At 39.9% G+C, this 27,993-nt stretch overlaps 1 protein-coding gene across 1 annotated transcript in view; it reads left to right on the top strand.

The window, feature by feature from the left end:
• Nucleotides 1-27,034, top strand: part of pdzd8 (PDZ domain containing 8) — a 198,203-nt gene extending 171,169 nt beyond the window's left edge. Inside the window, exons 4-5 of the mRNA XM_033033957.1 lie at nucleotides 3,163-3,325; nucleotides 23,942-27,034. Coding sequence (XP_032889848.1) covers nucleotides 3,163-3,325; nucleotides 23,942-26,097 — 2,319 coding nt within the window. The 3' untranslated portion in view covers nucleotides 26,098-27,034. The remainder of the gene's footprint in view (nucleotides 1-3,162; nucleotides 3,326-23,941) is intronic.
• Nucleotides 27,035-27,993: the final 959 nt, after the last annotated feature.

The following is a 27,993-nucleotide window of genomic DNA, read 5'->3' as shown; positions in this document are numbered from 1 at the left end:
ATTCTCCAAATTGATTGGCAGAGGCTATGTTTTCCTCTACCTGGAAGAATGTTTCTTATATTGTGGTATGTTCATTTACAAGCAGCACAGATTGCACCTGCAAGCTAACTTCTGGCAACTGAGAGGACTCGCAATAAATCCCTGAGAATCACTGTAGTGTTACACAGGGAAATATAATTTCTCAAAACTTACAAGATTTTCACAAGCGGATTTGGAATGATCCACAACAATCTTTTAACACCATTTAAAGTTGTAAATCAGTTTCGGAGTTCTATCATGCCTCATTTTATTTAGATGTTAAATTACATCGTCAAGTATCAAGTATCCTTTATTCCTTTATTCCTTCATGCCTTGCAGTCATAACATAGAATAAAATAACAAAACACATAATAAACACAGATTTAACATCCACCACAGTGAGTCCACCAGGCACCTCCTCACTGTGATGGAAGGCAATATTCTTAAAGTCCTTGTCTCTTACCTCCTTGTTCTCCCTCTGCGCTGAGGCGATCCAGGCCTCTGATGTTGTGACCCCGCCGGGTGATGATAAGCAAGTCCCGCGGCTGAATCCGAGCTCCGCGAACGGGCCGGTTCAAACTCCACGGCCCGGGGCTGTCGAAGCTGCCGCCCTCCAGTCCAGCGGACGAAGCTGTTGTTGCGGGAGCTCCGGAAAAACAGGTCACCAATCTGTGACCTGCGAGCTCCCGACGATGTCGTCCACTGGGCCCGCAGCCGAGCCTCCGAGGCTCCGAAGTCGGGTCGCCGCCGCCACAGCCCCGAAGTCGGGTCGCCGCTGTCGCAACGCCACCACAGCCCCGGTCAGCCAGCCTCGCGTTGGTAAGTCCTGGCTGGCTCTGCCTCCAGAGCCTCGAGGTCGGTCCCAGTTGGAGGCCGCCAGCTCTGCCATTAGGCCTCAGCGCAGACAACAAGAAAAGGTTGCATCCCCCCGAAGGAAGAGACCAAAAACATGTTCCCCCCCCCCCCCCCACACATACACAACCTAAATAAACTAAAATTAACTAAAAACAGGACAAAAGAAAACAAAAAAAAAGAAAAAACAGACGGACTGCAGGCGAGCTAGGGCAGCGTCGCCACTTCCGGATTCAAGCAATAGTGATATCTTTACCAAATGTCCAACATTTCACAGTTTAGTAAAATAATTTCTAAAGGTATTTTACATTTGCAACTATACTTTAATTTAATTTTCAACAGGAACGGATTTTTCAGAGAAAAGATCACAAAGTTTGCAGTTTTTTTTTGTTGTGCTAATGAAACATTACTTTATTTGGTTGTCAAGATCACATTTTTGTTCCTTTCTGCCTATTAATAACACTGTATGATTAAAATGTGTTTGCCTGCATTAGTAATTGCTCGGGTATAATATTAAACAGGCAAAATTATTTAGTCAATTATATCATATTTTCTTCCTCCAAAACCTTCCTATATTTTAAAGGATTAACATTTTTAATAACCATACTACTCCCGTTATCAAATATTTTGTTTTGTGAAAATTGCCTGAGCTTTTTACATCGTGATTGTGTGCGCCATTTTTCACCTAATGTGGTTTAAAGCCTTGAGTAACTGGGAAGCTGTTTCTTAACGTTTTGCTACATTTGCACAATCATTTTGACTTCCAGTTCAGAGTATTTACAACTTGCATTAATTAAGAAATGTTGACCTGATATTTTTCATCGAAATTGATTTAATTGAAATGTAACATATTTAAAGTTAAATTAATAAAGAAAACATTTTATTCCATTCAAGAGAAACTGTGAAATTTAATATGGCTTGTATAATATGACATAATTTGTTTTGTGCTTCATTTTCCACAAAATTATAAACTTACAGTTTTCCTAATACTCCCTGTTTTTCTGTGTTCTCTAAACAGCTTATTATCAAAGTTTAGTACCATTTCCCCTTGATATAAAATTGCCTTTAAGATATGGTCTGGAAATGTAATCCTCCTCTTTACTACTCATTGAACTGGCGAATATTAAACCCAGGCAACGTCTTCGGCTGTGGACGTTTGATCAATTAGTTTCACTTTTCGACAAAGTTCCTGAATGTTCCTCGAAGTGTATATATCTTCTATAAGATTTCCACCAATATTAGCAAAGTTTATCCATGTGCTAATTATTGCAAGTTATATTAGGAATCTTGCAAGTAGATGTTATTTTGACATCGTTTCGCATAACTGAATAATGATGCAACTCCCATACTTTATTGGTATCTAACTGGATTGGTTTAAAAAAAATGTAATCCACTTGCATTTGTCTGATTTAAACAGTTCACTATCAGTGGCACTGGGGAAATTGTAAAAAAATGTATTTGATAATTCAGGTGCAGCTTGTTAATGTTTTGCAGCATTTATAAATTCATAAGACATCGGGGCAGAATTAGACTATTTGGCCCATCAAATCTGCTCATTCCGTGTTCTCTCTGTTACCTTTGACAACCTAACTAATCAAGAGCTTATCAATCTCCGCTTTAAAAATACCCAATGGCACTGCCTCCACTACGTGTCTGTGGCAGTGAATTTGACAGATCCATCACCTGCTGGCTAAAGAACTTCCACATCATCTCCATTCTAAACATACGTCCTTTTCTTCTGAGATTGTGCCCTCAGGTCCTAGACTCTCCCACTAGTAGAAGCATCCTCTCCACATCCTTTCATTATTCGGTAGGTTTCAATGAGATTTCCGTTCATCCTTCCTAAACTCCAATTAGTGCAGGTTCAGAGCTATCAAAATCCATAAATATAATTTATTTGGTTCGGGGAAGGATATTTTCAATATTACAACTTTTGCACAATTTTCAAGCATTGACCTGCCTTACACTCAATGCAATTCCTCATTGAAAATGACTTAATTGAATTGCAACATATTTTAAAATGTTATGGTAATTAATTGAATACAGAAAAACAGCAATCACTTTATTCCATTCAAAAGAAACATTCATGACTTGAAATTTAATATGATTGCTCCTGGATTTGTACCTCTTTTTCTCCAAAATTTTGAACTTGTACAGCTTTCTAAATCATCTCTGTTTTCAAAACTTTTTGTCTTAGTTGCATCTTAGGCAAATCATTGATAAATTTGCAGGTTATATTCAGAAATTTAGTTATCTTGTTTTGAGTAAAATTATTATTTTTCTTTTAATTAGGTAGAGCTAATTAAAGGAAATTCACAAAGCGTAGGACTGGCTTTCCGCCAAATCCAGGGCAACGATGGGGATGCAGTGCATGTTACCGTGGAAACTGTGACCCCAAACACGCCGGCCGCAGCTGCTGACCTCCAAAAGGGAGATCGACTCATTGCAATCGGAGGTGAGAATCTATGCTTTTTAAATTTTTATAGTAAACACCAGCAAATTAATATCTCCACATAGGTAAAAATAGCAAATTGAATATCAAATTTGCACTACATCGCCAACATGCTATTGAAAAGATGCCATTAAGCTGGAAAGAGTACAGAGAAAATTTACGAGGATGTTGCCAGAATTGAAGGGCCTGAACAATAGAAAGAGAGAGTTGAGCATGCTAGGACTTTATACATTGGAGCATAGGAGGCTAAGGGGTGAACTGATATAGGGGTACAAAATCATGTGGAGACTAGATAGGATGATTGTGTGAGATATTGTCCATTTACTGCTTCTAAGAAAAGTTCAGTAGAAGTCTTGACTGCAGTATTGTTAAAATAGGGAGTTCCTAATGTCATGAAAGGGTGTCTGAAATACTGTTCAAAACTGATTCTTTTGGATTGTACAAGCTTTTTCAAACATTTACAACTTGAAGTCCAAATGTAACAGGGACTGTGATATAATGATATTCTGTAGGTCTTTAAATGTAATTTTTGGCTTCCCACACATCATTTCTGTATATTTAATAAAATACATGCATTGTAAGCCATATTTTGCTTTGAAGTGGTTGATGCTGCTTTTTTAGAAGTGACTGGAGTCTGTCAGTGTTTGCCAAGGCAATCGCTGCGACAAGTATGCTTAAGAACCTTTGAAAATGAATCTGAAGAAGATTGGCATTTACATGAACAGTACCTCCTTTTATCTTGTGGTTCTCTAAATAAAAATGTATATTAAAATACTAAATGATAAGTTTGGCTTGAAAGAAAAAAATAGTGTTGTCAATTGTGATTACTGGGTTTTTTTAAACACAGATGGACCACAGATGAAACAAAGCAGATGAAATCATAACGTTAATAACTGATAAATTTCTCATTTGCTGTCTGTAAACATTAATGGTGAGCAGCAAATTCAGATTAGTTTTTGTTATATACACCAGGGTACAATTACGTGTTTTGTTCAATGAAGCTCACAAAACATTAATGATAATGCAACAATAAATGCAGTAGTGAGTGCAGAATGGTGCAGGATTGTAGTGCAAGAAAAATGAAGTTTAGAAACTGATTAACTGAATGAGGTAGCTTTAGGCCAAAGATATGTGGCAGCACATCCAGGAAGTGGAGGTGATTGATTCATTTTTTTAAGTTTGAAAAGGAAATGGCATGGGTGTCAGGCATCCTTGACAACATTCTAGTCTTCCCGATTCAATTCACCATTAAGGTGGACTGGATATTCACCATTCTGCAGGTTCAGGCAGTCTGTAGGTAGCAGTCTGCAGGTAGAGCAGTTGACATACGAGGCTGAGTTGCATCCCATCAGAAAACACTCTGCCGTGCATCTGCAGAGGTTTGAGAGAATCCTCATGGACATGCCGAATCATCTCAGATGCTGTAGAAAGTAATTACACTGATGTGCTTTCTTGATCACCACATTCACGTGAAGGGACCAGGGTAGGTTGCTGGGTGATATGGATGCCTAGGATCTTGAAGCCATCATCCATCCATCTTTTGTGTCCAACTCCTCACTTCCTCAGATTATTAACCAACTCTTTTGTCATGCTGATGATAAGGACTATGTTTTTCTGGCACAATGATACGAGGTTCCCGATCTCTTTCCTGTGTTTCATCTCATCTTTATTGATCTGACTGATAGCAGTAATATCATCAGTGAATTTAAATATTGAGTTGGTGTCATTGTTGGCCGCATAGTCATGGGTGTACAGGAAATAGAGCAGGGGACTGTGCATACAATCCTGAAGGGCACACGTCTGAGTGTGGAGGAAATGTTATGACCAATTCTAACTGACTGAGGTCTGCTGGTCAGGTTGTCTAGGTCAGTTGCATGTGGATGCCCCAAGGTACAGGTCCACAAATTTAGGGATGAGCTTATTTGGAAAAATTGTGTTAAAGGCTGACCTGTAGTGAATAAATAGCGTCCTTCCATATTTCTATTGCCAAAATGGTCATGAGCTGAATGTAGTGAAAGAGAGAGTGTCCTCTGTAGACCTATTTTTCCTGTTCTCAAATTGCAAGAGAGCTAGATTGTTTTATTCTCTGTTATATTTGATTAGAACTGGAGGTATCTGGTATGGTGGCCTATGCTGCCTTTAGCACAGGAAGCAGCATTGACGTAGATATCCCATTCCTGCTCACATCTTAGGAGCAAGGTCAAGGATGTCTGAAATATTGTGAGAGGCATAGATAAGGTAGACAGTTAGAACCTTTTTCACAGGATGGAAATGTCCAACACCAGAGAACATAGCTATAAGGTGGGAGGAGGAAAGTTTAATGGAGATGTGCGGGGCAAGTTTTTTTAAGCAGAGGGTGGTGGGGGACTGGAACACGCTGCCAGGGGTGATGGTGGTGGATGCTGATATGATAGCAGCATATAAGAGTCTTTTAGACAGGCACATGGAGATGCAGGGAATACAGGGTCTGAAGAAGGGACTCGACCTGAAACGCCACCTATTCCTTTTTTCCAGAGATGCTGCCTGACCCCCTGAGTTATTCCAGCTTTTTCTGCCTGTCTTCGGTTTAAACCAGCATCTGCAGTTCCTCCTTACAGAGTGGGATATGGATCATGTGCAGGCAGATGAGATCAGTTCAGCAAGGTATTTTGTTCAGCACAAGCTTTATTGGCTGAAGGGCCCATTCCTTTGCGGTACTGTTCTGCGCTCTATATTGTAGTACAGCTTGGAAAAAAATATACCTTTTTTGTCTCTAATTTATTTATCTTGTATTGAAAATCTTGTTATCAGTGTCTGAATATCTGGAAATTGCACTTTCATTTCTAAACCTGCATTTGCGTATCTTGTGTTGTTCTTCTCTCTTTATCTGAAGGTGGTGACATTTTTTCCCCAGTGCTCTATTTGGCCATACATCCTTCTGAGCTTCACAATTAACACACAAGCTTCAGTTGTGAGTTGGAATGGTTCAGTCACTGTGGAGTATAACAGCCAGTTTCAAACTTATTTTCAAATGCAGTCAACTAACTTGATTTATAACAACAGATAATAATTTCTTGAATCAAATATGTTAACGTTTATACGGTACCGCACTGTTGGTTTAGTACCTTAAATAACTTGACATGAAAGTTAATATTCCTATTGAAATGCACATGTAACATAAAGCTTGCATTTCCTCTTTGTGGCTCATTAGCTTCCTTAGAATTGTAACTACAAAAAGTTAAGTTGGTTTTAATGATCTGTTGAAAAGCCCTTTGTTTCATATTCAGTTGTATACTGTTACAGTGGAAATATTGACGGATAGCCAAGTAAGTGGAAACCCCGTCATTCATCAATCGGTCAGGATTTATAAATATTTCCATGATGCAAAAAAAAATATCCATCCTCACACTTGGTTATGGGGAGGTGAAAGAGACCTGCAATGTAAGGGAGTAGACGTTGTTAAAAAAAGAGCTTTTAATGGGGAGCTTGATTTTTATATGTCCTTCAATTGAATCCTAGTTTAACCGGATATTGAAGTAAACAGGTCAGTTGCCAGCCTTCAAATATATTTCTGAGGTACTGCAGTTTTAAACCAGTTGCCAAAAGCTGTAAAAATAAATTGCTATGGCACTAATTTGCCTTAGATGCTTATCCACCTGACTTAAGCATGGTGAACATAACACAGCTGAATTGAAAAGTTAATTTGCCCTCTGTTTATGTGGCTGTGCTCTTCTGTCAGTGGTTTCAAGCAGAACTCTGGTTTGATATAGAACATAACCCCTTTGTTTTAAAAAGTAAATGCATGCAGCTCAACTTATCAGATGAAGGGAACTCAGTATCCATTACAATGGACCATGTCAGTTTATTGGCCAACATGGCAGCTATTGTATAACAGGTGCCTCCGCAAAATAATAAAACCCCCTATTTTATGATGATGTCTGTGAATTTTATGTGTTGCTCCCACTTGTTTTCATAGAGTCAGAGTCATATAGCACGGCAACAAGCGCTTTGGTTCTTCTCGTCCATGCAAACCAATACGTCCCATATAAGCTTATCTTATGTGGCCCATATCCCTCTAAACCTTTCCTAACCATTTTGCTAACCTGAATTTAAATTGAAAATTAACACTTAAAAATAGTAGTGATTCACAATCCTTAAAATGGATATATCGTACGTTGATAGATGGCGGCTCGCACGGGCGCAGCGGCTCTTAGCTCTCCGACTAGGTGCTTATTGTATTGAAAGTGTGTTGTGTATAGTGTTTGGTGTCTAGTGTGTTTAGTGTTCAGTGTCTAGTGTGTCCTAGAAATGTGCTACGGGGATACATTTGTTTACAACCACGCTGAGTTACTTACCATTGGTTTTAATTGTTGCACCGACATTAAAAGTGATTTCCAGCGATCGCGCAACATACCGCAGGACATAGCGAGCCCACCGGGTTCTTCCTGGTTTGTTATCCGTACCGGGAGGCGGTGCAGATGGGGAAGGGTGTGGAAGCAGAAGCGAGGATGCCGGGCAGGCCTACTTGCTAGACTAAAGAAACAGCCACATAGACTTCTGTTACCAAGCATCTTCCTCACCAACGCCAGATCCATCGTCCACAAAACAGACGAACTGGAATTACAAATTGCTGCAAACATCTATGTTCACGAATGCTGTGTGATGATCATAACAGAAAGCTGGCTACACCCGCTGATCCCGGACGCTGCAGTACAACTGACGGACCGTACCACCCATCGCCAAGACAGAAACGGTAACTCCGGTAAGAACAGAGGAGGTGGGCTTTGCATCTAAGTACATAATGACTGGTGTACAAACAGTAAGATCATATACACCCATTGCTCTCCTCACCTGGAAGTAATGACAGTCATTTGCAGACCCTTTCATTTGCCTAGAGGGTTCACAGTAGTGATGATGACAGCTGTCTATATTTCACCAGATGCTAACGTTAGCACAGCTCTTGCCCATCTGCATGACACCATAAACAAACAACAACAGGCTCATCCTGAGGGAGTTTACATTGTTGCAGGGGATGTTTAAAGTCAGTGCTTCCTAAATTTGTACAATACGTACAGTGTCCCACCAAGGGGAAAAACACACTGGACCCCGTCTACTCAAACTTAAAACATGCATATGGAGCAGTACCCCTCCCACATTTGGGCTTGTTAGACCATCTCTCACTGCTCATCCCAGCATATACTCCCCTCAGGAGGAAACCCAAGCGGACATAAAGATCATAAAAATCTGGCCTGAGGGAGCACTCTCTCAGCAGCAGGATTGCTTTGCACATACTGCCTGGAATATATTTGAACAACAGGACTTACAGGAATACACAGTTACTGTACTGTCCTACATAAAGAACTGCACCGATAATGTTACTGTTGAAAAACACATGCAGGTTTATCCCAACCAAAACCCCTGGATGACTAGTGAAGTACAGTCACTCCTGAGAATCCGCAACTCTGCCTTTAGATCGGGTGACAGGGCCCCATACAGCATGGCAAGAGCAGAATTGAGGAGAGTCATCAAAGTTGCAAAGGAGGCCTACAAGATGGAGGACCATCTCACACACAATAACCCACGGCAGGTGTGGAAAGGTTTACAGCAAATCACCAACAACAAAGGAAACTCACCTGTGACTGACGGTGCTAACGCCTCGCTGGCGGAAGAACTAAACCATTTCTTTGCTCGGTTTGAGACAAAGCAGTCACGCTGCTCCCACCGACCTCCAGCTCCCATTCGCTCACTCTCCAGGAACACCAAGTGAGGCGCGTGTTGAAGTCGGTGAACCCAAGGAAAGCCACTGGACCTGATGGTGTACTTGGCAAAGTACTCAAAGCTTGTGCAGACCAGCTATCGGGTCTTTATCAAGATCTTCAATCTTTCCCTGACACAAGCCATTATACCACTTTGTCTGAAGTCGGCTACCATCATCCCTGTCCCTAAGAAGCCAGTCATAAACCAAATCCCCTCACAACCCCCCCCCCCCCCCCTCTCCTATATCAACTCCTGTTTGTCAGCTATAAAAACCTGGATGCAACATAACTTCCTCAAACTCAACAGCGATAAAACAGAATTCCTCCTCATAGGCTCCAAATCCACACTCAGCAAAATCAATAACCCCACTCTCACCATCGACGGCACCACTGTCTCCCCATCTCCCCAGGCCCGCAACCTTGGCGTGATCTTTGATTCCACCCTCTCCCTTGAGCCTCACATCCGCCATGTCATTAAAACCTTCTTCTTTCACCTCCACAACATCGCCAAAATCAGACCCTCTCTCACACCTCCCGCTGCTGAAAGACTCATCCATGCCTTCATCTCCTCCCGACTGGACTACTGCAACTCACTTCTCCTTGGCATCAGCTCCACCTGCATCAACCGTCTCCAACTGGTCCAGAACGCAGCCGCCTGACTCAGCACCCACACCAAATCCTGGCATCACATCACTCCAGTCCTCAAACAACTTCACTGGCTTCCCATCTCCCACCGGATCACCTACAAAACCCTGGTCCTCACCTACAAAGCCCTCCACCATCTGGCCCCCCCATATCTCACTGACCTCCTCTTCCCCTACCAACCCTCACGGTCCCTCAGATCCACATCAGCCGGTCTCCTCTCCATCCACAAGTTCAACCTCCGCAGTTTTGGGGACAGAGCCTTCTCCAGGGCAGCTCCCAGGCTCTGGAACTCCCTCCCCCAACTGATCCGCAATTCCGTGTCCCTCACCATCTTCCAGTCCCGCCTCAAGACCCATCTCTTCACCTCTGCCTATCCTTAGCCCCACGTCCCCCTCCCTTTTAATCTGTGCTTGAATTGCCTCATATTGTGTTTTGAATTGAATTCTGTCTTTAATTTGTGTACTAGTCATGTCTCTACTATTTATTTCATTCTGCTTACATGTTTTTCCTCTACTTGCTAAATTTTTGTAAGGTGTCCTTGAGACTCTTGAAAGGCGCCCATAAATAAAATTTATTATTATTATTATTATAAACAGTCTCAATGACTACAAACCAATTGCATTAACATCAGTAGTCATGAAATACTTTGAAAGATTAATTTCACAGCACATCAAAGCCAGCCTCCCTCCAAACCTTGACCCTCATCAGTCTGCTTATAGAGCAAACAGATCGACAGAGGACACCATCGCCACTGCCCTCCACACGGCACTGAGCCATCTGGAACACCCGGGGAACTATGTAAGGATCTTGACTATAGTTCAGCTTTCAATACAATCATCTTTGACATACTAGTCAACAAGCTGTTGGACTTAGACTTCCGTATCCCTCTCACCTGCGCCTGGATAAAGGACGTCCTCAATAACCGCCCACAAACAGTCAAAGTGGGCCCCCACTGCTCCTCCACCCTCACTCTCAGCACTGGTTCTCCACAGGGCTGTGTGCTGATTCCACTCCTCTATGCTCTGTACATTTACGAGTGCACTCCCATTCACACCACAAACTCCATTATTAAATTTGCGGATGACACCACAGTGGTCGGACTCATATCAGGAGGAGACGAGGCAGCGTACAGAGATGAGATCCTGAAGCTGTCAGAGTGGTGTTCCGCGAACTACCTGGCACTTAATATCAGCAAAACAAAGGAAATGGTCATCGACTACAGAAGGCACATGCCCCGCTCTTCATCAACGGGGACTGTGTCGAGAGGGTTTCCACCTTCAAATTCCTGGGAACGCACATCGCGGAGGACCTCTCCTGCTCTCCAACACTTCAGCGGTGGTAAAAAAGACCCATCAGCGATTGCACTTCCTGAGAGTGCTAAGGAAGAACAGTTTAGAGGAGAAGCTGCTAGTGACCTTCTACCGCTCCACCATTGAGAGTGTGCTGGCATATTGTATCACGATGTGGTATGCTGGCTGCTCAGCAGCAGAAAGGAGAGCACTGCAGAGTAATCAAACTGCCCAGAAAATCATCGGCTGCCCTCTGCCTTCCCTGGAAGACATCTCCAGCTCTCGGTGCCTCCATAGAGCCAGGAAAATAATCAAAGACCCCTTCCATCCTGGACAGTCACTGTTCAACCTCCTGCCCTCTGGTAGGCGGTACAGGTGTGTCAAAAGCCGGACAAACAGACTCAAGAACAGTTTCTTTAACAATTTGAGACGCCTTTTTAATATAATGTATTCATACAAAACGGAAAATGAAGACTTGTCAGTTATATCTCTGGATGCAGAGAAAGCATTTGATCAGGTAGAATGGCAGCATTTATACAAAGTACTCCAAAAATTTAATATGGGAGAGAATTTTATCAGATGGGTTAAATTACTATATGATAAACCAATGGCAAGAATACTAACTAATAATATATTATCTTCAAAATTTCAATTATCGAGGGGAAATAGGCAGGGCTGTGTTTTATCACCCCTGCTATTTGCACTTATGATAGAGCCGCTTGCTGAAAGGATAAGAAGGCATCCGGATATTCAGGGATATAATACTAAGGATACTATTAATAAAATATCACTATATGCAGATGATATACTTTTATATATTACAAACTTCCAAACGAGCATCCCGAATCTATTAAATCTAATAGAGGAATTTGGCTCTTTCTCCGGTTATAGAATAAATTGGAATAAAAGTGAAATTATGTCATTAAAACCCCAGAAAGCGAATCACCTATTAAAATTTCCATTTAAAATCGCAACGGAAAAATTTAAGTATTTGGGTATTCAAGTTACTAGAAGATATAAATCATTATTTAATGCTAATTTTATACCATTAATAAATACATTTGATTCACTGATTAAATTTTGGAGAACGCTCCCACTGTCACTAATCGGCAGAATAAACGCTATAAAAATGATAGCGCTACCACAAATAATATATTTATTCCAATCTATACCGATATATATACCAAAACACTTTTTTTTAAAATTAGACTCGAATATTTTTAATTTTATTTGGGATTATAAAGCACATAGAATTAAAAGAAATCACTTGTGCAAACCCAAAGAGGTAGGGGGGTTTGCACTACCTAATTTTTTATACTATTATTGGGCAGTACATATTAAAAATATAATTTATTGGTTGGACAGTTCTGCTCAACAGTTGGAATGGATAAGAATGGAGAAAGAGGATTTAGGAGCGATCATTTTTTCCCCAATAAAGCTGAATAATATGTTATATAAGAAGAATCCAATTATAGAAAATACAATACGAATCTGGAAACAAATAAAATTAACTTAAAAATTAAGAAATTTATCAGTGTTAACACCAATAGTGAATAACCCAGTATTTAAACCATCTGGTATGGATAAAACATATAAACAATGGGAAAAGGTAGGAATTAAAAAGTTAGGTGATTTGTATGAATTGGGAAATTTATTATCATTTCAACAACTAAAATCAAAATTTAAATTGAATAACAATCAATATTTTAAATACCTACAGGTATGTGACTTTATGAAGAAATATATACCAAGATTCCAAAGTATAATTTTAGACCCATTGGAAGAAGTAATGAATATCAATGCGGAGTCAACAAAATTAATATCATACTTGTATAACAGTATTTTAAATATAGAATTACCATCAACAGAGGCAATTAGAGAAGACTGGGAAAAAGAATTCATGATAAAAATCTCAAAAGGAACATGGGAAAAATATTTGATACATATACATAAATGTTCGATCAACGCTAGACATAACTTAATTCAATTTAAAATATTACATAGATTATATTATTCCAAAATTAGGTTGAATATATTTTATCCAAATATTTCTCCCATTTGTGATAAATGTCTTTCTCAAAATGCCAATATTACGCACTCATTTGTCTCTTGTACAAAACTTTATAAATTTTGGTGTGATATATTTGATATATTCTCAAAGTTATTTGAGACAAAAATGGAACCTAACACTGAAATGATTATATTTGGAGTAAGTGGAGATGGGAACAAATTAAGTACACACCAAAACTCATTTTTCAATTATGGGTTAATAACAGCAAACCTATACTTAAATTTTGGAAAAATGCTAATATACCAACATTTAAAATGTGGATCAGTAATATGCTGGACACAGCACATTTGGAAGAAATGAGACTCCTCCTAATAGACAAACAAGACCTATTCTTAAGGAGTTGGTCCCCATTTATTGATTTCTTGCATTCATGTGGTGACATAGTATCATGAAAACCAACAGTTTCAGGTATGGGTGAAAGATGATTTAGAATATTTTAAAAAAATCATCTCACTGTGGCAATGGAATAATCTCCCTCCCGCTTTCCTTCTTCACTTATTCCTTCTCTTTCACTTTTTCTTTATTGGTTTTTCACCCACGCTCACTAATCTATTCTTCACTTTTCACAACCTCTTTTTCTTCTCTCCTTTCTCACTTCTCTCTTTAAAAAAAAAAAAAAGGGAAGTTGTACAGAGAATATAATATGTTAACATCGTTTTTGTACCAATGCATTGTACTCACTTCTAATAAATAATTTTTTTTTTTTTTAATTAAAAAAAAGAACAGTTTCTTTCCGTGGGCCATTAGAACTCTAAATTCCTCAACTTTCCACACGACATGAGAATGCTGTCATCAATTCCACTATAATACAGACCACTCAGTTAATATTTCCTCTTTTTTAAAATCCTTTAAAGTATTTACTAAATTTAAAGTGTAATATTCTCCCAGTGCAAAATAATGCATTGGATGTGACTTTGTCTTGTTTGGACATGTTTTGGTTGCACTGATCAGGAGTAGCTCTCCTAATTTTGTTGTATTTCTAAGTACAATGACAAAAAAGGCTTATTATTATTCATTTTTAATAATTTACAATTAAACTTTAACATTTCGGATCACCCAAGTATGACTCCAGGTGTGGCTCCATCAATGCATTAATATTTCTCTTTTACTTTTACTTTTAAGGCAGAGATAGATAGATTCTTGATTAGTACGGTTGTCAGGAGTTATGGGGGGAAGGCAGGAAAATGGGGTTGAGGGAAAAGAAATCAGCCATGATTGAAGCCGAATGGCCTAATTCTGCTATCACATGAACATGAAATAAAAAATTAGTAATAATAACATTAAAAATCATTTTATGAAAATAGTTTACCATAACCCTGACCCTAACCCTACTAAGTCATCACCGTGACTTCACTGACCAGTTGTAGGAAAGAACTGCAGATGCTAGTTTAAACAAAAAATAAATGCTGGAGTAAATCAGCGGGACAGACAGCATCTCTGGATAGAAAGAATGGTGACGTTTCGGGTCAAGACCCTTCTTCAGATTGAAGAAGGGTTTCCACCCGAAAAGACACCCATGATGCTGCCTGTCCTGCGGAGTTACTACAACATTTAGTGTTTACATATCACCAGGATTGCTCAGCAGTCTATGTGTTCATATTTAGAACCATCTACAGCATTTTCAAAGCAAAGTAAATTAAAATTATTCTACATGGGTGATATTTGTTGGCGACTCTGTTAAAAACGACATTTTCAAAGTAGACCATCATGGATATTTCGTCTAATGGTGAAATTGAAAGTTTCAAGTGCCAGCTGTGAATCAGCTTATTCAGTTTCAATCAGCCTGGGTTCTCAATCGGAGGGACGCATTGTTTTGTGTATGTGTTGCATCATATGCTTTGGTGCGTCTTAATAAAAATACTCGTTTAAAAAATTGAAACTACTCGCTAAACATAGAATATACTAGACTAAGTGGGACCCGTTGGGTCCCATGTTCACACAGGAGGGCTGGTCCACCAATGCAATATTCCACCTCTCCACCAATTCTAATATTGGTGGCCAGTGGGGGAGGGGGGGGGGGCTTTCTGGAGTGCTAGTATGGGTGATGTGAGCCAAAGGGACTAGTTTCCAGAGGGCTAGTATGGACATTGTGGGCCGAATGGATTCTTGGGCTGGCAGCTCAGGCCTGGTGGGCTGGCAGCTGAGTCATTCAGGCCTGGTGGGCTGGCAGCTCAGTCATTCAGGCCTGGTGGGTTGGCAGCTCAGTCACTCCGGCCTGGTGGGCTGGCAGCTCAGGCCTGGTGGGCTGGCAGCTCAGTCACTCTGGCCTTATGGGCTGGCAGCTCAGTCACTCAGGCCTGGTGGGCTGGCAGCTCATAAACTGCCAGAAATTCCTCCCAAAACAGGTGAGAGACTCTGTGAGAGAGATGGGGGAGAGGGTGGAGAATCAATTTTAGACATTTTTCATCTATTTCTGCAGATCACAGCAATGAAGGAGGAAAGTCTATCCTGGCCTGGATCTCACAGGGAGCCAATGAAGGGAGGGAGAAAAATATTGGGGTGAGGTTTAATACTTGCAGGAGGAATGCTTACTGTTGGGCCGAAGGAACTCCTCCTGGGCTAGTACAGGCCTGATGGGCTGAAGCGACTTAAAATAAATCTGAGTGAAATCTCAGTGAAAGGGATTTTGGGCAAAAGGGATTGGTTTCTCGGCTAATAGGGGCCTTGTGGACCGAAATTAGCAGTTTCAGGCAGGCCAAACAACTTATTTCATTTCATTTCCATTGCCATTTCAGTTTCAAGCATAGGGCAGGCCAAACAACTCATCTCATTTTCATTTCATTTCATTTCCATTGCCATTTCAGTTTCAAGCACATGGCAGGCCAAACAACTCATCTCATTTTCATTTCATTTCCATTGCCATTTCAGTTTCAAGCACAGGGCAGGTCAAACAACACATCTCATTTTCATTAAGGGCTAACACATCATTTATTGCAAGTACATTGCAGACTCACAGTTCAGTGGACTCACAGTTCAGTTGAATCACAGCAGAATCACTGTTGTGGCCTTCCCATCGCGATCTTCCAGAGTGACTGACTCACGTCGAGGCATCCGGGGTTTTATAGTCCTGCCCCCCCCGGAAGGGGTGTTATCTTCAACGTGGTGATTGACAGGCAAGAGGACCAATCAGCCGATCTCAAGATTTTTTAAACATTCATAACTTTTTTATTTTTCATCGATCGAAAAAATCCTCAGCAGAGGAGGACTGTGAGTAAGATGGCCAAAAATCATAGCGATATAGGGTAGTTTTTTCTAAAATCAATATACAGCGCAGGCAGGAAGTGGTCAAGATGAGACTTTTAGTTATATAGATGACCTTGCTTTTCCGATTTTAAATTAATGTTCATTATTGAGTTCCATTGTAAATATTTTGTAATCTTTACTTGGTTAAAATCAAATAAATGCAACTTAACAATATAAATCTTTAAATTTAAACCAGAAAAAAAATCAGTTGTGCAAAGGAATGATTAACCCAATGTAGTTCAGCATTGTCAACTGCATTTTAAGGCTACCTCCACTGAGCTAATTTTTATGCGCGGTGGTGATTTCCCTGTAATTGTTAGTAAGAGTTCTTGTTCATGCGCAGGATAGCAAGTGTGAGGCATATGGTTTCTTTTCAGCCTCAATAGAAACACATCCAAATGTTCAAATAAATTATGTTAAAATAGAAGCTAAAATTAAAATAGCAATTGAAGTCCATCTGAATGAGAACCCAGGCTGATAATTTGATTTGTAAATGAGCTGGAATTCTGGGTACTAATTAAGCTATTGGTTCTTTGAAGGGGAACATTGAATGGATTCATTTGCTCAGGCAGTGTTAAGAGTGTAAAAGCACATTGATAAATGTATCACATCATGAATGGCTGAAGCATGAAGAGTAACTTTGTCCTTAGAATAGTTTTGATTTGTTTGAAAGTATTGACAGTGTGAAAGAAGTGAACAGAATATGATTTCAATGGGCAGTAGCTGTCAGAAGCAAATAGATTGTAAGATCTTGCCTTTACATTAAATGACATTCGAAATGGCTATTATTTTTAATATCCCCTGTGACTAAGAGAACCATTGCCCACAGAAATTTCATTGTATAGGTAGTGAATTCAAACTTTTTCATTTTGAGCCTTGTATGTATTGTGTATACCATGAAGTTTATTAATTTGACAGATGATTGATATGGGTCATCTTTTACGGTAGACTTGTTGGTCATCTGAAATAATCTGTTTTACATATTGGCAGTACGATATATAATTCTTCTAGAACAATGCAATACCCAATGGTGAAGATTTTAATACAAAATGAAGATGCAGGAAATTGCTATTCTTGTCCTCTTTGGAATTGTTCTTCAACACCAGCTGCGGAAGAGACACAGCAGCCAATAAATGGAAGGAAGGTTTAGTGGAACAGCCTATTGGGGGTGGCCTTGTTGGGAGAGAGGCTGTGTTGAAATGAAATGCTGTGTTGAGGGTAAGTGTAGAACTGAGACTTTGGCTCAAGATGCTTTGGCGACAGGGCTGATGAAAGGGTAACAGCAGGTTAAGGTGCAGTCTGTTTTCCTGTGTAATTTTTACAAGGTATTTGGTCCTCCGGCAAGATGTTGGAAGTCAGGGGGATTTCATGTACCACTGCGGAATACATCTGAAGCAAGTATGTTCAACTGCTGAATGACCTCGGGATTATTCAGGAGTGTCAGAATGTCATAGATAGGAGTTACAGTGAGGTGGTCACACCTAGCATGCAGGCATGAAGTAGATGGGTGGCCACCAGAAAAGGGACTAGACAAAGGGTGTAGGAATTGCCTGGGATCTTTCCACCACCACAACTGGTATGCTCCTTTGGATCAACATTCAGTCTGAAAAAGGGTCTCGACCCAAAACGTCACCCATTCCTCTCCTGAGATGTTGCCTGAGTTACTCCAGCATTTTGTGTCTACCTTCGATCTAAACCAGCATCTGCAGTTCTTTCCTACACATGCTCCTTTGGATACTGTTCTGAGGTGGACCTGTCTGGGGAGAGCAGCAGCAGTGCACAGGACTGCGGTGTTGGGCCTGGCTCTGAGGCACAGCCAGGAAGGGAAAAGTCAGACAGAGCCATTGTGATAGGAAACTTGTTAGTTGGGGGAACAGATAGCAGATTCTGTGGCAGCAAATGAGACTCCTGGTGCCAGGGTCTAGGATGTCTCCGAGCAGTTGCACAATATTCTCAACATAAAGATGTAAATGAGCTGTACGTGGCAGAATTTTTACACAGAGAGTGCTGAGTGCCTGGACAGAGTTGTCAAGGGTGGTAGTGCAGATGGATACAATACTGGCATTTAATAGGCTTTTAGATAACACACGTCCAGGTTCAGGAACAGCTTCTTTCCAACAACCATCAGGCTATTGAACACTACGAACTCTAACTAAACTCACAACTATAAATTGCTGGGGTTACACTAAGGACTTTGACTTTTGATTTGTTTTTGCACTAGATTGTTTATTGCTTGTTGTGTTATTTACACTATTGCTTGTGTTTACAAACCTGTTGTGCTGGGGCTGCTGCTGCAAGTAAAAATGTAATTGTTCCGTTGGGGACATATGACAATAAAACACACTTAACTCGGATCCTGAAGAAGGGTCTCGACCCGAAACGTTACCCATTCCTTCTCTCCAGAGATGCTGCCTGTGCCACTGTTACTCCAGCTTTTTGTGCCTATCTTGACTTGGATATGCAATCAATGGAGGGACATAGATCACGTTCGGGCAGATGAAATTAGTTTAAAGCCCCTGTCCCACTTTCGCGACCTCTGCCGAGATTGCCCTTGACTCATACTCGCAGCATGGTCGCCACGAGGTCGTAGAAGGTCTTCGTAACTCTTCCTCATGCTCGTGAGTGGTCTCTGCGTACTCGTGGCCTCAAGTAGGCTGCGGCGTTTTTTCCAGCCTGATAAAAAATGTCCACGGAAAAAGTTGATACTTTTTACTCGTAGGTAGGTTGTAGGTAGGTCGTAGTAGGTCGTGATGGTAATCGTAGGTCGGTAACTGGCCCGAGAAAAAAATGCGAACATGACATAATTTTATCATGTGATCACTTTCCACTCGTAGCCAGCCGTAGTTGGTCTTAGGTGTGGAAGACGAGGTCGAGGGGGGTCGTAGGAGGTCATAGACTTAGTCGTAGGAGGTCGTACAGATAGCCGTAGGAGGTCTTAGACAGAGTCGTGGGAGGCCTTTTACTTCTGCGAGTCAACACGACCCTGACAATTTTTTCAACTCGTCTAGGGTCTTCTCAACTCGTGGATTAGGTCGTCCAAGTGGGACAGGCCCTTCACTTGGCATCATGTTTAGCGCAGACATTGTTGGTCATGTTTAGCACAGACACTTGGTTGAAAAGCATTTTCCTGTGCTGAACTGTTCTATGTTTTATGACGTACTTCCCATTTTCGCTCTTATTGGGCTTGTTGCAAAAATTAAACCCTCTTGTTTTGAATTCCCAGATAAAAGACATTTCTCCATATCTATGCTATTGAAGCCATTGCCAACATTAATATCTGGATTGTATCACTCCTTAACTATCTAAACCCAAATGAATATTTACCCTCATAATTTAACATTTAATCCTGCAATTATTCTGGGTGATTTGCTGCTTTCTTTCTGTGAAGATTAGAATTCAGAAATGAAGGCAGTCCTCCAGATGGAATTGATCAAGGCTTTGATCAATCACCATCAGAGATTTCCTATTGTGTCGTTCCTTGATCCCACCTTTACCTCTCCATCTTTAAAACTTCAAACGTTTTCCATTTCCAGTGTAAACATTAACACTTTCTTTCTCCACAAGTGTCTGAGTAACCAAGTATTTCCAGAACTTTCTGTTTTACTTTAGTTTTCGAGGATCTGCGGTGCTTAATTTTTTTTTTAAATTAAAGCTCCTCTTCCACATATTTGAATTCCTTTGAAATAGAGGCCAACGTGCCATGAAACTTTCTCATCACATTTTGTGCTGCTGCATGTTTTTAGTTTTTTGTACAATGGCACAAAAATCCTGCACCCCTGGCCCTGATCAATTTATAAAATGCGCTAATCTGGTGTTTCTCACTGTTTCATCTGCTTTAGCTTCATTTAAAATGTAGTTTTAATAACATCTTGCTTTCATCTCAACTTCCTGAGCTTCCTACTTTAATGTCACCTGAAAACTTGGATATATAAATTTATTTCTGTTCCACTCATTACTATATGTATATCAAAATTGCGAGGCTCTGTATAAATCCCAGGCTAATTGTCATAAGGACAAGAGAATGAGCCTTCTTATCAACCTATTGTCTCTATGATAGCTAATCTACATTACAGCTTTCAGTCTGAAGAAGGGTCTCACCCCGAAACGTCACCCATTCCTTCCATCCAGAGATGCTGCCTGTCCCACTGAGTTACTCCAGCATTTTGTGTCTATAATAATAATAATAATAAATTTTATTTATGGGCGCCTTTCAAGAGTCTCAAGGACACCTTACAAAAATTTAGCAAGTAGAGGAAAAACATGTAAGCGGAATGAAATAAATAGTAGAGACATGACTAGTACACAAATTAAAGACAGAATTCAATTCAAAACACAATATGAGGTAATTCAAGCACAGATGAAAAGGGAGGGGGACGTGGGGCTAAGGATAGGCAGAGGTGAAGAGATGGGTCTTGAGGCGGGACTGGAAGATGGTGAGAATTGCGGATCAGTTGGGGGAGGGAGTTCCAGAGCCTGGGAGCTGCCCTGGAGAAGGCTCTGTCCCCAAAACTGCGGAGGTTGGATTTGTGGATGGAGAGGAGACCGGCTGATGTGGATCTGAGGGACCGTGAGGGTTGGTAGTGGGAGAGGAGGTCAGTGAGATATGGGGGGGGGGCAGATGGTGGAGGGCTTTGTAGGTGAGGACCACTCATAGTGTAGGTGAGGTCTATCTACATAACAAGGCATGGTTACAATGCTCTTTAAATGCAATCCTGTTTAAAATGTTTGATGGATTTCCAAACAGAAGATATAGATCACTGAAGAAAATACCGTCTTAAATATGCAACGATAATCTCAAAAAAAAGCTGAAATGTCCAACTGAACGCTAGTTGAAATTCCTGTCGTCATGACCAAGAAACTGTATTTCCAGCAACATCCTTGATATCCATTTCTATATAATTTTAATTTAATTTTGTGCGTCACAAATTACAATACAGTATATATGAAACACGTGTGTGGAATGGTTTCTCATCTCCTATTTCTTCCTTAACAGTTATGCTTCACAAGTATATGCTCAAGACTATGGATAAAATTAATTGGTTTGTTCTCCTGTTGTATGTTGATGTCTAACAACTGATTAGTCAGACTGTGGATATTGCTTTGACCAGATATGCCATATTTAACACAGATGGTATAGGATAAATTCATCAATTAGCTTAAAATCTCCCTGAGTGAGATTACTCTGTAGAGAACCTTATGAACAAGACTACAACTGTATAACAAATGGTACAGCATTCCCTCCGTTATAGGGTGTCAGGTTTAACTGTTTTATATCGTGCCGTGTGCTCTTTCAGTTAGGTTTAAAATATCTCATGGAACTGTTTTCAACAAGGCCTTTATTTAATGTATTTATCCATAAAGTAGATTATGTGGTCATTGTCACCACTGCATTCAAAGCGTATTGTGTGCTAGTTGGTTGTCACATTTCCTCCTGCACAGAAATTATGCACTGTATTGTCAGATATTCTAAAAGGACATTAAAAATACTGCATGTTATGATTTTTCCACAAATAGTATCATTTATGTGACTCCTGCAGCACTTCTCGTGCAGAACAGACATTGAGAATAAAGTAGCAAAAATTCACGTCTTTAATGCTTAAGTAGTAATTTATATATTCTCAGAGCTGATTGCAATTACAGTGTATTGATCAATTGGAGGAGACACAGCCTTTCTTATTTTCGCTTTTAAACAAATGCCAATAATTCCTTGCTGACTTTTCTCATGTTTTATTTAGAGCCAGAGAGTAAAAAAGCATGGAAATAGGCCCATTGTGCTGTTTAATCTTCTAGATAAGTGTACCATGTGAAATCTTGTCAAAGGCTTTGCTAAACGAGAACAAAGGAGGACCTGGCGTTGGGTACTTTGTAACTTTGCCAGCGCCCTTTAAGTGGCAACTTTTTGCAGAATATCACTGTGACTTGTCACATGTGACAATAAAGCATCATTCATTCATTCATTCAAGGCCTCTACATTTCTACCCTTGTTTATACTATATGGTTTGTGGATGCACTTGGTCAGACCCTGGTGATTTATTCACCATAATATGGTTTATCCACCTTTATGTGGTTTAAGGCTGCATTAGCCAATACTTTCTTTTTGCTAATTCTTATGATCACAACTCAGTTGCGTTAATTTCTTCGAGATCACAACTCAGTTGCGTTAATTTCTTAACTTCCATAGCGTTATCCACAGTAAAAACTGATGAGAAATACACAAAGACGGCCAGGTTGATCTTTAAGGGGACCTAGCCACCCTGTTACTTCTAATATAGCTGTAGAATCTCTTGGGATTTCCTTTACCTTGACTGCCAGATCCATTTCATGCCCTCTTTTTGCCCTCCTGATCTTCTTCAGTGTACTATGATTTTCTTTTCCTGATGAGAGCCTCAAAATCTCTTGTCAACCAGGGTTCCTTGAACTTGTCCTTCGCCCTGACGGGAACATGTTGTCCTTGAACTCTTGCTATGGCATTGTTAAAAGCTTCCCATCTGCCAGATGTCCCTTCAAATGCAAACGGTCTCACCCATTTGACCTCTGCCAGTTTTTGCCTAATGCCCCTAACATTGACCTTGTCTGAATTTAGGACCTTAATTTGTCAATTATTTGGCTATTCCTGTGGATCCTTTTTTTAGTATGCATAATATGTATGCTAACCTGTATTAACAGGACTGAGCTTTGATCTTGTGCAGTCTGTTTACCTATAGTTTGCTGAGGAATTTCATACTGATTCATTTAACAAACATTCTATTATGGTACCCATTCATTATTGGAGAATGGCTATGATCAGATACACTTTGTTCTCTAAGATCAGAGCTTTGCGTTGTTGTGTATCCGACATGCAGTAAAAAAGGTGTTTACAGGCAAATTATTTCAATTTTAAAAGTTTTTAGTGTAAAGAAGAAACACAAATTGATGGTATTTTTCATTGTTTTTGCAAAAGCATTAGAAATAATGTTCATATATTTTCAGATTACTACAAAGAATGGGAATCCTGAACAGTTTTACAGCACCGATAATAAACTTTTTATATAACTCTCAATTGACATAAGTACAACTAATCTTGTCCATATGAAATTAAATACATAAAATGCAGAACTACTTTCACTCTGTCCACTCGTCTTCTTCCCCCTGCCGATCCTCCTTCCTCCTTCACTCTGTCTACTGATAATGCTTGTAGATGAATAAATTATATTTTGAAGTAGAAAATTCCATTCTTTAAAAAAATAAGATATTTACTTTGAGTTTGGAAATGAATGATAAATAATGATACGTGATGAGGAAGTTTTTGGCAAATGAAGTGAGGGATTTAAACTTCTGTGTGTAAATATTCAGCAACTTTTGCCTACACTTGTGCGGTCATGACTCATTGCAAAAATAAGATGAAGAAAAAAGCTGCTTGGCAGGAGAGGAGAAAGTTGATGAATTGAGGAAATAATTGCCGCTGAGAATTCATGGTTTAAAAATGAATAAAATTGTAAATGCAGCGGTAATAGCATAATCTTAATTTATGCAGCATACAATACGTGTGTATCTGTGGCGTAGTAGTTGTTTCAACTATGCGCATAGTTGAAACAAAAATGGCAAAAACTACATTTTTAAAATATTTTTTCCTGATATCTGTTTAATTTATCAACAGGAACCAAGGTGACATCGTCTGTACATGTTTTGAAGCTTATAAAGCAAGCTGGTGACAAAGTATTGGTTTATTACGAAAGACCTGTTGGTGGACATCGGAATCAACAATGTGGCTCACTCCAGGAGAACTGTGGCCAGCTTGAGGACACTGGGTTTAGTGCACAGTTTGGACAACATGCATTTGATGATGATGGTATTTTAGATAATGTTGACGGTAAAGACTTAGATTCTGAATTCGAAGAATTAGTATGTCCTGAAATCAAACCACCGACCATAATCGTAAAGGAGGATTTTGCACCATCTAATCTAAGTCCAAAGCGTTCAGTAGCTACACTTGCCACCAAGCCACTAGGAACCATATCCCCCATTCTGAATCGTAAATTAAATTTGGGGAATTACCAGATTCCCCTGAAATCACAGCAAAAAGACGCAGTTAAGTTTGCCCAGCCAAAGTGTTTAGACGTCCCTGATGGAGCACAGCAGTCAAGTAAGCTAGCATTAGGATCCACAAATAAACCTCCGGTGCCCCCAAGGCCTCAGATAAAGATAATTTCAGCTGCTTCTGAAGCCCAGAACCTGTCTGAATCTGCAGACACAGCTACAGAAAAACTTGACAAATCGGCAACATCCATCAATAGTGCAGAGAAAAGTATTGATAAAAGTGTCAGTAAAAATCTAGATCAGATGGAAGATGCATCTCAGTCCAGGCCAACAGCTAGTAAACAAGATTCCAAGGAGAAGTTACCAGAAACTACCTGCAGAGTGCGCGATGGAGCAGAAGGGAATAAAATCTGGGAGTCACCAGAGATATCCTATCGCAAGAGATTTGTGAAGTGGAACAAGGCAACGTGCGTGTTTGACGTTGAAGGACGCCACAGATACATCAACGTTGCCGTGTGGTGTAAAGAACCTTTTAAATCAGGTGAACTCATGTGTTTAGGCCATGCAAGTATAAAACTTGAAGAGATAGCCATGGAATGTCTTTGCACTGCATCAATGGAGTTTCAGACAACCTTTCGGCTTAATGCTCCTGAACCAAAAGCTGTTGTCAGTAGAACTGCATTACGAAATCTAAGCACTCATAAGGGATTCAATGAGAAACTGTGCTATGGTGACGTTACACTAAATTTTACCTATTTAAAAGAGGGTGATACAGAAAACTCTAGCATTCAAATAGAAAGGGAAAAGGAAGATAATTTACAGGAGGATATTCCTGTCATCATTAAGGAGGAAACTGATCCATCGTGTATGGACAATAAGCACAATTTCCAAGATACTCAGTTTCAGAATCCAACCTGGTGTGATTACTGTAAAAAGAAAGTCTGGACCAAAGCTGCTTCTCAGTGCATGAACTGTGCATATGTGTGTCATAAAAAGTGTCAGGATAAGTGTCTGGCAGAAGCACTTCTTCCTGGTCTCACAGAGAGAAGAGCTGATTTGGAAGCCAAGCCGTCCTTCAACAGGTCAACAGGGTTAACACGGCATATCATCAACACCAGCTCACGCTTGCTGAACCTGAGACCAGGACAAAGGGCTCGTCTTGCGGATCCTAGTGTAGATTTGGTTGAGCCTTCACCCAAACAAACTCCAAATACATCAGACAATGAAAGCAGTGACACAGAGACGTACAGTGCCAGTAGTCCATCCAAACGGGTGGCTTCTTCCATGGGTAACAAGTTATCAGTGAAGAAAGACGGTGGTCTCGACGATAGTGTATTGATTGCTGTAAAGGAGATTGGTCGAGACCTGTATCGTGGATTACCAGCCGATGAACGATTTCAAAAACTGTACTTGATGTCAGAAAAGCTACAGAATGAAATAGAGCTGGAACTGGAACAGAATTATGCTTTGCAGAAAGAAGAAAAGGATTGCACAGATCCTAAAAAGAAATGTCATTTGTCTGCTGCTATTTCAAAGTCAATTGAACGGCTACAAGCCCTTACACTGCTCACAATCCACTACAAAGCAGGAATTGATGATTTAGAATTTAGCGACTTTGCATCTTCTGAACAACAGGCAAAAAAAGCCTCAAAGCTTACAGATGATATTTTATCCCTAACAACAGACGATATTGAAGTTGGCAGTCAGGCAGATGTGCAACCACTTACTGAAGAATCAAATGAGCAAACTATCGATGAAACTGAATCAATTTCTTGACTTAATTCATTTTCCCCATAATTGCAGTAGAGATATTTACTATTTACTATTTTGTTGACTTTTCTTTTGCTTCTGTGCGATTACGCAACTGTTATTCTCTCTTGCAAATCTGGCTGTTAATGTGACTATTGTGTCAATAAACAATGGCCAGATCAATTTAGGATTTTCCCTTCCCACCAAAGTTTTTGTTTCCACATCTATGTAAATTTGTGGTGTTATGATATGCGGCTGAGTCCACAGTACGCCGGGACGGTTGATGTAAAGTCTCTTCTGGGACCAGGTTTCAGAATTCAAATCATGTTAAAACCTCTAATCCTTTATATTATTTGTTTGTTATGTAGATGTTTCTTTGCCAAACCTGTATCAATATAGTAAACTGTGTGGTGAGCTTTTTGTATTTATTGAAAGTAAAACTGGGTTTTCTTTGGTATGTTTTATTTCTTTATAAATTTAATTGATGACTGCACTGGAACTCTGAAATGCTTGTGCAAGGAGTGCAAGAAATGCACTGACATTCTCATCTTTAATGAAGCTGTAATGTATACTACAAAGACATGGCTATTTAATTAATATTTATGTACGTGTTACATAGTGAAGCATCCAGCTTGTTTTCTCTGCAGAATGGTGGGGATGTGGGAGGGAGGGTGTGGGGTAAATTTTGATAGAATGTGAATTGATTCAACTTGCCAAGTAGTAACCTTTACACAAGTAGAATAATTGATAGTGAAAGCCGAGAAAAAATATTGCTAATTATTTGAGGGGTGTCAATTTGATTTTGTTTAATAAGCGGACTTCTGTGTTCTGCTAGTAAACTCCTCCCCATCCCAACTCCCACTTCATCCACCCTGACCCCATCCCAACCACCACCTCAGCTGAATGGAGAGTTGGGTGTCTAGAACTTTAACACTGCCCCAATAAATACAATAATGCAAAATTGTTGGGGTTTCTTTTGTAACCTTATTTAATTGCATCTATATTTGTAATTTTCATATGTTTGACCAGAAGGTCATGTACTGTATTGACAATTCTGAAACATTGCACTCAACAAAAGATACTCATTCATATTTCCAATGTGTAGGTAAATATATTTACACCTGAGTTTGGAAGAAAGGAGTTTTTCCAAATACAGCAAGGCTGAAAAGAAGTGTTTTTTATTTCACACCATTTATATGTTTTACAAATCAGCCTAAATACTGAAGAATTGCGTGTACATAACATTGCCCATATTACACTGGTGCAATATCTGTACATTGATTGGATGTAACAATAAGTTTTTTAAAACTTTTGATTTAAAAAATGTCTTTAGTTTCTTGGTTTTGAAATGTACAGATGTTTCTATATGCATCTGAATATTTTGGAATGTTTCAGAAATTTCTGAAATGTTTGGTGTGTTAATATTTTTTACTTTGACATTTCCAGCAGAGCAAGTGGGCATGGCTTAGCTGGCTGTTAAATATTTTTACATTTCCGGCAGGTGACTTGCTGCCTGGTTGGCTCTTTCACAGGGCAGGTCCTTGCCACCGAGGAAACCTCGCAGTAGTTTCTTGAATCTCCTACTGGGAGGAATGTCTGCTATGGAAAGGTGTGAAATGGTCACTGCTGAGTTTGAATTCTGGGTCAGTGACATACTGTGGAAATAGATTTCTCTATCGCTAGGCCAGCGATGTTGATATTAATCCTGAATCTGTGTCCTTTTATTACCCATCCACCAGTAGAAAGAGATCATCATACTTCACCCAATCTCTCTTTGCTTTCTCTGCTCTATGGTGAACAGCCTAATCCCCTTGAGCCTCAATCCTGGTATTCTTTGTATAGGTGGGTAGTTAAAAAAGAACCAATCGTATTGATGAGCACAAAAGTGAGAAAATACGTTCCAAGGCTACAAAGAAATTAGGA

Source organism: Amblyraja radiata, chromosome 15 (assembly GCF_010909765.2).
Source record: "Amblyraja radiata isolate CabotCenter1 chromosome 15, sAmbRad1.1.pri, whole genome shotgun sequence".
Lineage (NCBI taxonomy): Eukaryota > Metazoa > Chordata > Chondrichthyes > Rajiformes > Rajidae > Amblyraja > Amblyraja radiata.
The sequence above is the reverse complement of the archived record's forward strand: the minus strand, read 5'-3'. Positions and strand labels throughout refer to the sequence as shown.